Here is a 15,059-nt window from a genome sequence, read left to right on the forward strand (position 1 = left end):
TGATAAAACCGAAAAGAAAGATTTTCTTCAAGGAATCCAAAAAATTCAACATAGGAAAATGATGACAATCAAGATCATGATCATTTTAATGATGGTTTGAAACAAACTATGAGATTTTAATAGTAAATGGTTATAGTTTTCATGGAGCGTCACCGTAATATCTCGATGGAGAAGTCACGTAAAAGTATCTATGTACATTGAAATTAATGACTATCATGAAGATTTTACACAAAATATGATGATTCCTCATTCTTCTGCATTTTCCAATCGTATTACGGCCACCACTACTATTTCACAGAAAAAGATATTCAGCTTCATGTACATGGCGCAGTTGAAGCACCAAACATGACTTTCCCGCCATCATCAATGCAACTCCCACCAAAACCATCGATATTTATGTTTTCGATATAAGGGTAGGCTAAATGGAATTTTTTGCCAGTTAACATTTATCTTCCATTCCATTTCGTTTACTATCATTTCACCTGTGATTGTTTTGTGTAGATTTAACCTAAGGAATATCAACGAATCCCATTTATCTTTTATCTATCGATAAGAGTGTCGCAAGAGGAGTAAATTGTAAGGAAGGTGTGTGGATTTTATTTGAATATCTTATTTAAGACGAGACGATCGTCAACGGTTAATTTACACATTTCTAGTACGTACATGTAGTGTGTTCTTTGATCAACAAGTGAAAAGTGAAATTTTCAATTTGAATACAGATAATCAAGTGATCATGAAGGCGTTCGTTGCTGTTGCGTGCTTGCTTGGAGTTGTGAGCCTTGGATCTACACAATTTACAAATGGACGAGTTTTGGATCCTCCCGTACCGGCTCTGTGTGCCCAGCGAGTGATACATGAGAGGACACCCGATGGAAAGGGGTGAGTTGTGAGAAAATTCATGAATTCTTTAAGATTATTTCACATATGATAGGACCTCGTGAACCCACTACTTCAACTTTAGATAAAAGATAATTTTGTTAAATTGGTTAAGTTGGATAACCAACTAGAAAATATCTATTCATAGCGATAAATGTGATATCATGAGAACTATACCAATTGGATCCGGTGGAAATAATTAATGGAAAAAGTACAAGATACTTCCGTTCTTGGCTAAACATTTTTACTTGTATTTCACAAATACTGTTTTCCGGGAACCAACTATTCTCTTCGGCAGTGAAAACATAATCATAGAGGTGATATTTGTTAATCAGTATGTTACCACTGATAAAAAGTTGTTTCCCGAGATACATTATTTGTATTGAAAAATGTTTAACCAAGAACAGAAGTATCTTATGCTTTCTATCTTTCCCTTTTTTTTTCAACACTGGTTTAAAAATCTCCAAATTTCAACTATGCCAAATGTAAATATTATTTTGAGAAAAAAAAACGAGTAAAAGGAAGCGCTTTTTTTGGGGAAAATCTTTATCGGGAGCGAATTAATTTAATCTAATTTGAATAAATTAAAAAGTAAATTATGCTCTTTTCTTAAAAATCAATTAATTCAAATAGGAATACAGAACTTCGGTATTACGAGTATAATACAATATTCCCCGAAAACTTTTCTTTAGCCAATAAAAAAAAAATAATTCTTTTCCATTTTTATTTATTTTTCTTTAGATACTTCTTCTCCTGGCGGGATCCAGCTCTAAAAGGAGTCGAAGAAGATTGGTTGAGTGCTAGAAACTATTGCCGAAAACGTTGTATGGATTCTATTTCACTGGAAACAAGTAACGAAAATGAATGGATTAAGAGCCGACTTGTTAACGAAAATGTAAGTACACTTTTGAAAAAAGAAAGAAACGCAATTTATTTGAAGGGGTGGACTCTGACATGGTCTAGTGCCAGCATTTTGATAGTGGGATCGAAATTCAAATTCCGATTTTGATTATGGATGCTTGTGTTTGACTGCCTATTTATCACCTGCATTGCATTCAGGGGATGATAGGCGCGTAGGTGCATTACTGATAGTATGAAGGTTAGATCCGGGAGCTGTAGCTGTAATCCCACAGCCTTCATTGTAGGACAATACTTCATAAGAGGATAGTATTGGAATAATAATATTGTTAAGGGACGTTGCACTGCGTCTTGAAAGAACTATTATGCTCCTTCATTACCTTTACTACTTATAATCGACAGGAACCGCTATTAAGTATTCTCCCAAGTGTCCCAACCTAATTTGCACAAAGGCGAACGCTGCCCGAGACCATGTGTGGGGATTTCATCGCTCTCCTCTCAGAATCTGGAGACATAGTCCTTAGATATCCTTAGCTTGCCGAAGTTTTAGTTTAGCCTGCATTGACCAGTGAAAATTCCTACTATGATCCGGAGGGTCTTCATGGTAAGGTTTAAACAATCTTTCGATTGTTTGAGTTCGTATCTTCCCATGAGCACCCTGGACTGTTCCATTCTTAGTAACTTCCCCCAGTGCAGCTCTCGCAGCCGTTCCTCGTCCTTTTTAGCGAACGAAAGCGTGGTAACCATGAACCCATTTCCGAATCCACAGAATGGTTCTGGCCCGTATAGAGGTGTTTCTGCTGCCTTCCAGCCCAGCTCGTCCACATTTTCAGGCCACCTCGTTTAACCCGATGAGAGTATCCAGACCTTATTGAGCGAGCGAGCGTGTCCAGTCTTTTAAAACATTCCCATGTTAGTTTGAAATTCACCTGGTAGAACCTAAGTGCCGTAATAGTCGCTTGGCTGTCGGTTAGAATAGCAAGTTCTGCCACTTAAAGTTAAAGTCGGGGTTGAAGGAGTCACAGTCCAAAAGTTGAGCACAGTAGAGGTCTGCGTCTATGGGTGGACCAGTTGGAACCAGCTCGAAGTAAATTACACCTTCGTAATTCCACCAAACGGACAAAATTGTCTTTCTTGAATATCGAAACGTTTTGCTACCAGTTCCGCCATTTGCCCGAGGTCCAACCTGCTGCTGCTGGTTTAAACCGTATGTCATAGTCACGCTCTCCCAGTTTTCCTTGTTGCTTCAACGAGTTTCAAACTCTTTTTATCGGAATGAAACCTCATTATGATACTAGTAACTCATACCGCCGGGATACCGCCTAGAAAGAATATCAGTCTTCCTTCGATTTAGGCAGCTCACCGCCTCGCTGATACTGTTTGGCATTCTGAAGGTTCCCCTCTAGGGATGCCGTTGGGCATGTCTTCATTGTCCCACTGATACGGTCAGTCGTGCAAGTTTGTGTAACACCAAGATTGTTGTGCTGAGCCGAGTTCTCCCTGTCCAGATTACCTTCCCATAGGTAGCCAGTGGTCTTACTATTGCAATGTGCAGCTAGTGTAGCACTTTCGGGGTGCATCCCGATTTTTCACTACTATGGACCTCTATGTCACCATTGACAGCACAGGCCTTTCTGGAGAAAGGTTAGGCCCTTTTTTTGACCAATATCTCCCCAAAAAATTGGAAAGAATTGGGTCATATTCACCGCAAGAAGGAAGGCTCCCAGCAAATATGAAAATATAAAAAAACAATAATTAATAAAAAGTAAATTTCCCGATTGTAACCAACTGCAGTCCCCCTTAGCTATCAATTCTCTTTCACCGCAATCTTAAATGTTAAAATCTATGATTTCATGATGGAATTAGCCAAAAGATTTTTTGAAAAAAGCAAATGTCTATTGCATTATTCTTTTTGATCAAACAAAAGACGTTATCGAAGCGTTACGCAAGAGTTATAAGATGTGCAAATCGTCTTCAATAATAAAGAAGTAGCGGAGCGGGTCTCTTGCATATCATAGAATTTGAATGGAAGTGGACGTTAGCTGACTATACATATACTGGTGATATGCATGTATAAGCGTCATTAGCATGACCGTTGCATATTATAATTTGAAAAATATCTAATATGCCATCAAAAATACCAAATATACATATGAGTATGAATAGTAATACGTTGGATTTATCAAAGAAATTAAAATATAGTTTTTATTGGATAATATCAATCGAATTTTGTTGGTCGGAAATTAGAGCCCCTAAAATCAGGGCTTATTTTTATTTGAACATGTACAGCCATTGTGTTGGAAAGCATAAACTTGTAAGGATTGAATAACACATGAAAAGTCCTAAAAGTACATGAAGGTCCTGGGGGTTTAACATGAGTACCTACCGTGCAGGCATAATCCCAAGGTTTTCTTCGGACACGGATTGGTTTAGAGGCCACAATCCAAGTCCTGCTGTGACTGGCACACTGGCACTGGTTTATACTGAGTGCAGGCTCAGCGTTCATACCACTGAATGCGAGGCCTTTCTAACGGGGTACGGGGTACGAGGCTCGAGTTACACAGCGCAAGCTTAAGCCCGCAAGGAGCTCAGCCCACGACCACAACCACCATAAAAGTCCAACTAGAGGTCAACGGCAAATAACCGGGCCGAGAACACATTCCCTAGGAAGTCTCCTAGAACAAGTACTCTCTGAGCGCCATCCTGATTTCCATGGATCTCTCCGCAACAGCAGTGAGTAGCTTGCGGTTTAGGTGCTCTAGTGTTTCCCCAGTTTGACACTTTGCTGGAAAAGAATCCAAATGGGTACTAAATATTTCGGGGAATATTATTAGCAATGTTAAAGACGTCTAGGGGCCACAACGATTGATTTCTGCTGTTTTTTGAAATGCAGTTTTTACCTCGCGAGACCATGATAGATGGATCTTATTATCCTTAGGAGAAAGACCATTAAAAAGTTCGTTTGGGGTGGCCAAATGAAAAGTGAGCGTCTTTGGACCGCTCTATCCTCAAACAAAAAATTTATTCTTCTGCAATAAGTTTTCGATAATGGACAGTGAGTACTGATTCCGGATCGTGCAATTGTTCAGAGGGCTATAATCGTCAGTAATTCGTCATGTACCAATTCCCTTTTAAAAGAGGTGGACCGTGTTGGGCAATTGGCTGAATAATGGTCGGATAATGACTTACTCTTTTGATCTTGAAAACGCCCCTTGGTGAAATGATACAGAGGATCGATGAGCCTGCGGACGGATCGAATTTTCATGTTACCGTACAAGATTAGATCATTTACTATTCGCTTCGCATATCCATTAAGAACCAGTGTTCAGATAAAAGGTCTGCATCGGTGATGCCTGATCCGACATCTGCCAGCATAAGGTACCAAAAGTACGAAGTTCGTAGGCCTAATTTGAACATCATGGTATGTATCGAACATGGCTCTATAGAGCTTAATAGGATTCAAAGAACCGTGTGTGTAGATGCTACTGGGGCTCTGCAGTCCTGCCCCGTATATGCTCTCAATGTACTCTTGTATCTCCTCCCCCTACACCTCCACATTAATTATGTTGTGCAATACCGTCAGCGAAGCCATACGGCCACAGTAACATCCTAAACGAAGTACCTCGGAAAATCTGGGCATTCCCCACGGACTATCTCGATGGCTTAAGGATGATCTTGTCCCCAAGCGTAACATAGTCAATCTGGCCGACTTCCAAGCGGCCATTAAGGCCTTGTATTGAGCGACGACATCCTGAACAGTCTGGGCGGCACGTTTAAGGGCACGCTCCTCTGGGTTCCTGGACATAGGAAAATAAAGTGTATTGACCTGGCTGCCGGATCGGCCAGGCGAGGTTCTGCTCCTGCAACCCTTCGTCGGGTACTTAACAGCCGCGGGCCTTAGATGGACCTGTGCCAAGTCAAAGAGGATTTGGCCCGCTCATAACATAGCCCCGATCACGCGAGCTCCCGTGCCAGACGCGTTCAAATGCATTCAAGATTACGGCGGTCTGCACGGGGCACTGGCCCACAGGGGACTATGCCGCCAGGCTCAGCATACCCTACAATTCGCATTGCCAAAGCTGTAAAGAAGGAGGGGGGCCATCAGGCACTTGAGAATTTGAAGGGGCTTCGTTGTTGTTTGCGTGCACCAGACTTGGACCGTCCTCGTTGTTGCAGCTTATTAGCAAACACTGCAGGGTGGCTACCGATTGGCTGCCTAGTGAGTAAGATCATGTGGGTTATGTTGAATCTTAACGCTGCTAACTCCTTAGCTGCGGGGTTTATATTTGCTGCGACGATGAAATCGGCGTGTACCGGAAATAGAAGGATCTGTGAAGAGGAGTTTATGCGCAAGAGTTGTCTACTATTCGAGGCTAGAGATCTTCAGCAATTTGCCCACGTTTAGTAGAAGCAAATTCAATCATTTTACACTTGACACTGACAACCCACAGAGATGGAGTACCTACGAACGAGTCTATCTGTCTAAGATGCTGCTAAGGCTTCTTGCAGCCAAACCCTTACTTGATCAGGAGCTTGTAAAACTGCGTCTGAGATGATCCTATGAGATGGTCGAGAACTGCTGCTCTCAGCTACGATAGACGTTTTCCTGTTGGTCTCCCCGTTGTTTCCAATCGGATGCTGGTCGTGGTCACAAGGGTCGTCGGTATGTCATCGTCGACTCAAAAAGGAGCGTCCACGAACAAATCAAAGCAGCAGCGTAAAGGGCTGCAACTGATGGCGAATATTGGGGGCCCTATTTCTACTAGGAAACGTCTCCTTATGGGACGAACGCAGTTGGTTCTGCACTTTGGCGCGGAGATATGGGCTGATGCCCTTGAGAAGGAGGTGCACCGTAAGCACGTTGCTCAAGTGCAGAGCGGGGAGCTTTGCGAGTGGCATCTGCTTATCGCACTGTCTTAGAACCGGCCGTGGTGGTGATTGTGGGAGTGATCCCCGTAGCGCTCCTTGCCAAGGAGTATAAAGCTATCTACCGCCGTAAGGGCGAAAACTTATGAGAGGTGGTTGCCCGTGAAGAACGTCAACGCACCCTTGGCAAAATGAGGACTGCGCGGCTCATCGACAATTTAGACTCCTGGTTGAACCGAACGCATGGTGAGATTGATTATTTCCTTACCCAACTTCTAAACGGGCATGAAGGTTTTCAGTCGCTCGGGATGGGGAAGGCGCGATTTTCTGGTTGTGTGTTCTGCAATGGAGTGGCGGACGACGCTGAACAAGGGGAGCTCTTTTCAGATAACATTGTTAGAAAGATGCTGAAGAGGGCTGGCAGCTGGAGTCGTGTTACGCATTATGCTCGGGCTCTTCTTATTGCGACGAAGATTGAACTCGACCGGCGGAGGGACCGGATGGCAAGGCATTCTCTGAACTAACAACTTTCTTAACTTTTAAGTTCATCTCACCTCATCCTAGTCATACTTCCAAGTTTATCGATCCGAATGCAGATATGCCTGGGTATCCCCTTCAAATACACCACATTTTGAAAGTGAAATGAGTTACTAAACCTTTTCAAATGGAAATCGTGTGACTATTTCAATTGTCTACGCTATGGCTTGTGTAAAATTTCATAACAAATAAAAGCGACAAAAGACATTTTCATGACCATAGCCACGCTCTTAAACATATTCTGCGTGCGGCATGTCGAATTATCTTTGTCGTATCCATACTAATTTTACGTGATACCAACCAGACACTCTGTCAACTCTACCAGCAAAAGTGTATATCTGAATGGAAAACGCAAACATATCATATTTCCTCTGAATAAGGTGAAATAATTCATAAGTTGGAGAAGAAAAGGCTGAAAATAATTTCACTCTTTTCTTTGACCGTGAAGAGATTTCAAGCACGCTATTACCTCATAGAGTGTCAGGTAGAGTCGTTTTGGGAAGTGGTGTCTGTCCAACAACTAGTTAGTCGGCTATTTAACATAATTTAGAAATTATCGCTGATTTGACGAGGTATCATTGGTTGTTAATTAATTCGGAAAATTAGCCCCATTAACACTCAAAATAATCAACTATCGATCCATCTGTAAATGAGTCCCCGTCTCCCAAAAAAAAACCCCAGGCAAATGAAGCCATCATCTGAAAGTTACAAGACTTCCGACGAGCACCTTGGGCCCTATGGGTCTTCCTTGTGGGGTGCCATCTGATCGTCTATTCCGATAGCCTCCTCTGGCCCTGGCAAAAAAGAACTCTTGAAAATGATCACCGAGCCCATGCTGTGTCGTGTCGACTCTGTTTATCTATTCATTAGCAGGTTTGTTGTTGGGTGCTAGATTTCAGAGAAAGTGAAACCAAATTCACTGCACAAATTAGTCATTCCAAGCTCGTTTCTTTGTACAGTGGTACTCACTGTGGCTTCTTCTTGGACGGGTCTTAAATTAATCCCAAGACTTTGCGGTGAGGAAATCAACTTGAGGAGGCATAAATAAAACATCAGATGAGTTCGTGTAGAGTAAAATGCTTACATTTTTTCCTCAAATATTTTACATATTGATGGAGAATGTTTACGCTGTTTTATATCCAGAAAATGTTCGCGTATATTTGCGGGTTTGATGGGTATAGTGAAGGCTAATGATATTGTAATGGCACTTTCAAGAGAGATAACCAAGTGAAGACTTTCTCACAGATATTTTTAGCAAAGTTTTGTAATATATCTTTTTTTAAAAGATAGTTCAATAAAGCCGTTACCTTCAAAGCTGGTTTTCAGATTTCTTCCGGCGGAAGTTGATTAAGCAAGATTTTAATCGGATGAAAATGCAGGGAAAGCAGCGCGTGCTGATCTTATGTAATATCTAAATGGCGTAGTGGCTTCACTTGAAGCTGATTCAACTACGTTTTAATGGTCTCTAATAGTTATTTGTGAGGTAGTCTATCGGGTTTTGGTGGCTTTTCAAATCCACTTGGTTTCCCATTCACCTACTTGTACATGAAATAGGTACCCATCGTCTGCATAGCAAATCTCCATTCATAAAGGGCAAAGGCATGCAGGAAATTATCTTTTATGGTCAAATCTGGTTTTATGCAGCTATGGATAATTTCTAATTGGGCGGTCTAATCCGGACTCTACAAGTAGCTATCCTCTAAGGTTTTCCACTCACCCCTAGTCTCCTCCTCCTATCTATGAAAATCCACTTCGTTACCTACAAATATAGATACAGATAAATCTCATTAAAAAATGTTCATATTTCAGGTAAAATACATCTGGACGAGTGGACGTCTATGTGACTTCAAAGGATGCGAACGTCCAGATTTACAACCGGTCAACGTCAATGGATGGTTCTGGACTGCAGTACTCCAAAAATTGGGACCAACGAACGATCGAAGCCAAGGTGACTGGTCACCAACCGGTGGTATTAACCAACCCCAACCTGACAATCGTGAATTCCAACAAGGTGGTGCTCCTGAGAACTGCCTGGCCGTATTGAATCAATTCTACAAGGATGGCGTCAATTGGCACGATGTTGCATGCCATCATCGTAAACCATTTGTTTGTGAAGAGAACGATGCACTTTTGAAATATGTCCGTTACACAAATCCGAATTTACGCGTTTAGAACGATCCGTAATGTATCCTTGATATTGTTGTAGAAAAGAACCAAAAAATATTTTATTGTATTTTACTTTTATTGATAAAGTGTAATCTATTCTATGTTAAGATTCATCCTTTTAGTAGATAGAAGATACATAATTGAATCATGCACATGTTCTCTACTCATTCTATTTATGTTGCAGTAATTATTAATTATTCTGGTTGTTATTTTTACGAAATAAAAAGATATTCAAGTTAACATGGATGGTTACTAATCTAGGAAGACTACTACATCTGAATGGGGCTTCATGAGTCCCCAGGAGATGCTCGATAATATTAGGAATTTCGTAGAAACTGAGTGATCAAATAAGCCATAAGCCGGTTAAATAGATACAGTCAGGACTCATTCTGTCTCAGCTAAAACTAGGCAATCGCAAAGAGAATGCAGGAAGGTCTCGCTTTCATCTCCGAAACTTCAACAATGCGTTTTCCAGGTTTGGTCCCCAATCGGTCAATGGCCCACGTGGATCGCAAGGATGTCAGTCCCCGGAAGAAATTCACCTTTATCTAGGACACACTCTAGGGTTTTCAGCAGAAAAGAGCTAAGACTCATTGGCTAAAATCTTTAGTGGACCAGCAAATCCGATAGTTCTTCTCAGGCCACAGAACAACTCTACCCTGTTGCTTCAGCAGAGCTGGTATTCTCTCGTCTAACCAAGAAAATTTATATGATGAGAAGCTGTATATTAGGAACTTATTATTTCCCTCGAGAAAACCAATTAGATATTTTCGGGCAAACAGGACAGAAAAATCTCCAAACAAGACCTAGAGCCCCAGTCGCCCTCGCTTGTGGGTAAGTGTATGTGACTCAGTAGCCCCAGGGTGGCCTGGTCTGATTATGCTTCAAGCTAAACTTGCGTAATTCAGAAAGTCCTCACACGACCCCCTCGTTGTGAAACTGTATTCGGACGGGCCAAGAGTGTGGGGGCTGAGAGTAGGCTCATCCAACTGACTAGGATCTGTTTGCCCGCTGGTCATATGTTAGGGGCAAGTGGATCTGGCGGGGAAATGAGCAGAAACAACTGGCCGGGGATCGTCCTCCCTACACTGGAGAAGGTGCTAATAGCACCCTTAGCCAAGGTGGAACAACTACCCCGAAGGCTGTGCGGCCAATGGGGAGCTTGGTCTTTAGTACGCGAATTCTGAATACCTTGGGCACCTTCAATTCCGAATAAGACTCCTACTCTAGAGGCCGGGCTAGCGAGGGTAAACATTCTTCCAGGACTACTCGAGAAATCAAGCCACAGACTCAACTAACAAAAATAAAAATAACAAACGGACGAGGTGCTGACATCCGGGTAGGAGACAGTAGCCGTCGAGAGCAGTATGATCGGTGCCAGCCGTAGCACTGCTGTGCTGAAATCAACCGCAGGAATCTCCCGGAGTGAGACAATGTTTTGCTTGTGGTAGATTGGGCCACATTACCACGAACTGTAAAGCGAAATCGAGTATGTCCATTAATTTTATCTATATATGTCGTGGGGTTGCTTATACTGGTGGACTGCGCAACAGAAGACACGGCAGAATGGGTTAGAACCATAGTTCCTAGATTACCAGGCTGGGAAGGGGTGGAACTGTCAACATGTGCTGGAGATGATGTACCAGGAGCCTAGATGGTGACAGTTTTTCTGCCAAAAGCCGCGGCAATAGAAACGGAAGACCTTATGAGCCTCCTAATCGCTCAGAATGAAGATCTCCATACCCGACTATGGAGAGTCTTCCGAAGCAAGGTGGAGGGCAAGGGTAAACTCCTCACGATCGGGGTAGATGACCGATCCCTGGAGGCAATTAAACGTCGGAGTTGCCATATCAACTACCGATTTGGCAATATACCCGCGCATGTGCACAGGGAAAGGCCGAGGAAAGATACCTCGGAGGAGGCCGGGTGGAAAACATACCGAGGTCCCTGAAGAAGTCTCAAAAGCCATAGAGGCGGAAAGGACTGGATCAACCAGGGAAATAGACCTGCTGCCCAGTGAAAAGCAGAAGCTGGACGACCTAGACCTAGGACTCCTAGGGCTCAGGGTGGACAGCGATGCGCAGGAAAGCGCCATGTCGCAGGAGGAGGGTGACACTCCGACAGTGGAGAAGAGCTCCAAACAATAACGGAGCCAATGGCCCTAGACCTAGGACTCCTAGGGCTCAGGGTGGACAGCGATGCGCAGGAAAGCGCCATGTCGGAGGAGGAGGGTGACACTCCGACAGTGAAGAAGAGCTCCAACCAATAACGGAGCCAATGGCCAGCACTAAGATAGCAAAGATAAACCTCCACCATGCGAGAGCAGCATCTGCAGTGATTGCAAGGGTAAGTTCCAAGGAGAACAATGGAATAGTGCTGGCTCAGGAGCCCTGGGTGTACCCGGGGCAGATTCGCGGTCTGCAAGGAGGAAGCATGCAGGTAATTTGGGACTCCTCTTGTGAAAAACCAAGAGCTTGCATAATTCTTAAACGTAATTTAAAATACATATGTCTTTCAGAGTTCTTAACCGGGGACCTCGTCGTTATCCAAGTCTCATTGGAAGCCGGGAGGAGCACTCGAGAGGCAGTTGTGGCATCGGGATACTTCCCAGCAGACGAAATCCGGGCTCCACCGGAACAAGTCACAAAACTGACGAAGTATTGCGAAAAGAGGGCGTTACCACTTCTTCTCGGCTGCGATGCCAACGCCCACCATGAAGTCTAGGGAAGCAGCGACACCAATCTTAGAGGTGAGTACCTTCTTGAATTTATTCTTAGCAATAAGTTAGAAATGTACAACGTAGGAAACACTCCAACATTTGTGACCAGCACCAGACAGGAGGTACTAGATAAACCTCTAGGAAATACCGTAATGAACGGAGTGGTCAGGAATTGGAGGGTGTCGGATGAACCCTCTATGTCTGATCACAGGATAATCAGATTCGACATTAAGGGTAACTCCGAAATAGAAAGAATAATAAGGAATCCCAGGAGAACGGATTGGGAATCCTACGCAACGCACTTGAGCAACAACATTGCCCACCTTCAAGGGGGCGGTGACATCAGGAGCGAACTGGAATTAGAAGCGGTGGTGGACAACCTCAACACAATCGTGTTGTGGAACCAGAACCTAGCTAGAATGAGAATAGAGGCACGAAAACTCTTCAACCGGGCAAAACAAACCGGGGACTGACAGAGGTATAAAAATGCACTGACTGCATCTAGGAACGCGATCAGGGAAGCGAAATGGAATAGCTTCAAGGAATTCTGTGAAGGGATCGAACAGATCATAGAAGCAACCAGGCTGTATAAGGCTGTAGCCAAAGACGGGGGAATATCCTCTGTCTGCTTGAAAAAGGAAGATGGGACATTTACCGAGAATGAGGAGGACAGGGTACACCTGCTTCGCAGAACTCATTTCCCGGGGTCCTACCCCACGGTGGCAGGCGACAACATTCTGCCTGACACGCCAACAACGAATAAAAGGGGAAGGAAGGAGAGCTGGAAACTAGCAAAAGAGGTATGCTCAGAAGCTAGGCTAAGATGGGCAGTTGGAACTTTTAAACCACCGAAATCTCCCGGAGTAGATCGGATTTTCCCAGCACTTATCCAGAGAGGCCTAGGAATTATCTTAGAGTCTCTTCTGAGGGTGATAAGCGGGAGCATAGCACTGGGATACATACCAAGGGCATGGAGACGAGCAAAAATGGTCTTTATTCCGAAAGCGGGTAAAAATGATCCTTTTCACCCTAAATCTTTCAGACAAATTTGCCTAACATCGTTCGTACTCAAAACGGTGGAGAAGGTCATAGACAACTATATTAGAACTAACGTTCTGAAGCGTAATCCCCTACATCACTGTCAACACGCTTACCGGGCAGGACGGTCAATCGAAACTGCTTTGTATCAACTGACAGAGATACAACGGGATGTCATAGAAACAAAAGAAATTGCACTGTGCGCGTTTTTGGATATCGAAGGAGCATTCGACAACACATCGCAAATAGAAATACAAGATGCCCTGAGCCGCCAAATGAGTGGGAAACACCCTGGCATTCTGGATGGGCAAAATGCTAGAAAGCAGGCAAATAGAGGTACCGACAGGTACAAATTCTATTATCATGAACACCACTCAAGGCTGTCCACAGGGTGGGGTACTATCACCGCTGATGTGGAGTATGGTAGTGGATGAACTCCTGGACGTGTTAACAAATGGTGGAATGCAAGTCCAGGGTTACGCGGACGACATTGTTTTAATCTGTAAGGGCAAATATGAAGATAACCTATCCAAACTGGACTAAGGGTTATTAGTGCCTGGTGCAGGAAGGTGGACTGCATATCAACCCAGCCAAACCACCATAGTACCATTCACTAGGAGGCGTAAACTTGATCACCTGAGAGCCATAAGATTACATGATATGGAGGTGAAACGAGAAACCGAGGTCAAATATTTGGGAATCACGCTAGACCAAAAATTACTCTGGAAGACACATGTCGGAAGGCACGAGGGCTCTGATGACTTGCAGATCCATAGCAGGAAAAAAATGGGGTTGCAGCCCGAAGATACTACTTTGGATAGATACTGCAATAGTAAGGCCAATGATTACCTATGGAGCGGTAATCTGGGCAGAAAGAACCGAACTCAGCACACAAGCCAGGGAATTACATAAGCTCCAAACACTGGCTTGTGTGTATCAGTGGGGCAATGAGGACATGCCCAACGGCATCCCAGGAGGTCCTTCTGGGATTAACCTTTCTCCATCTGTACATGCAGATGCAGGCAAGGAGGGCAATATTCAGGATAGCCGGTAGTATCAGTGAGGCGGGGAGCTGCCTAAATCGAAGGAAGATCGATATTCTTTCTAGGCGGTATCCCGATTTACTGATACCAAGGGATAACATGACAACGAGGTTTCACTTCGATAAGAAGTTGGAAACACGTTGGAGTAACAAGGCAAACTGGGAGAGCGTGGCTGCGACATACGGCTTAAACCAGCAACTGATTATTTGGTACACTAACGGATCCCTCATAGCAGAGGGAGCGGGTGCCGGTGCCATTGGTCCAAGGAAAATGTACTTTCAACCAATGGGCCCAGTCGGAAATATACGCCATAGACAAATGTGCCTCCTTTAATCTGCAAAGGAACTATAGGGGGCAGAAGCGATAGCCAAGCAGCGATCAAGGCACTTAGGTCCAATCCGGTGAACTCTAAACTGGTATGGGAATGCCTTGAAAGACTGAATAAACTCGGCTCGTCTAACAAGGTCTGGATACTTTGGGTTCCAGGCCATGCTGAGTGGGAAGGCAACGAGGCAGCATACGAACTAGCCAAGAAGGGAGCAGGGACGCCTTTACACGGGCCAGAACCCTTCTGTGGAATCGGAAACGGTTTCATGGCTATAAATCTAAGAAATGAAGACGAACGTTTGAGGGAACTATACTGGGCGGGCCTACCGGAAACGGAGCAGTCCAGGGTGCTTATTGGGGGCTACGAAACCATGCGCACAAAGGATTGCTCAAATCTTACCAAGAAGAACCTCCGAATCATAGTGGGAATTCTCACTGGTCATTGTCGGCTGAACTATCACCTAGGGAAGCTAGGGATATCTACGGACACTGCCTGTAGGTTTTGTGAGGAGGAGGATGAAACCTCTATAGGCGTTCTAGGACAGTGTCGAGCACTTGAGCAAAGTAGGTCGAAGCATCTGGGAGAACATAGAAAGAGAAACAGATTTCTACTTACAAGGTTTGATTGG

General features: G+C 43.9%; 1 protein-coding gene across 2 annotated transcripts; it reads left to right on the forward strand.

Annotated features, from left to right (window-relative positions):
• The first annotated feature begins 437 nt into the window (after nucleotides 1-437).
• On the forward strand, nucleotides 438-9,360 carry LOC119660626. 2 transcript variants are annotated; one of them, XM_038069331.1, is made up of 4 exons: nucleotides 438-585; nucleotides 720-879; nucleotides 1,618-1,771; nucleotides 8,947-9,360. In XM_038069331.1, the coding sequence occupies exons 2-4, from the start codon at nucleotides 734-736 to the stop codon at nucleotides 9,307-9,309; spliced, it is 663 nt and encodes a 220-aa protein (XP_037925259.1). In that variant the 5' UTR covers nucleotides 438-585; nucleotides 720-733; the 3' UTR covers nucleotides 9,310-9,360. The 2 variants fall into 2 exon arrangements, with proteins under 2 accessions (XP_037925259.1, XP_037925260.1); XM_038069332.1 differs by having other exon boundaries at nucleotides 496-655.
• The last annotated feature ends 5,699 nt before the right edge of the window (nucleotides 9,361-15,059 follow it).

This window comes from Hermetia illucens, chromosome 6 (genome assembly GCF_905115235.1).
Source record: "Hermetia illucens chromosome 6, iHerIll2.2.curated.20191125, whole genome shotgun sequence".
Lineage (NCBI taxonomy): Eukaryota > Metazoa > Arthropoda > Insecta > Diptera > Stratiomyidae > Hermetia > Hermetia illucens.

Bases quoted from the DNA above. Each gene is read 5' to 3' on its own strand.
- LOC119660626 (XM_038069331.1), top strand. From the start codon at position 734: ATGAAGGCGTTCGTTGCTGTTGCGTGCTTGCTTGGAGTTGTGAGCCTT. The intron at 880-1,617 runs GTGAGTTGTGAG...ATTTTTCTTTAG, and splicing joins AGGACACCCGATGGAAAGGG to ATACTTCTTCTCCTGGCGGG. The intron at 1,772-8,946 runs GTAAGTACACTT...TTCATATTTCAG, and splicing joins GCCGACTTGTTAACGAAAAT to GTAAAATACATCTGGACGAG.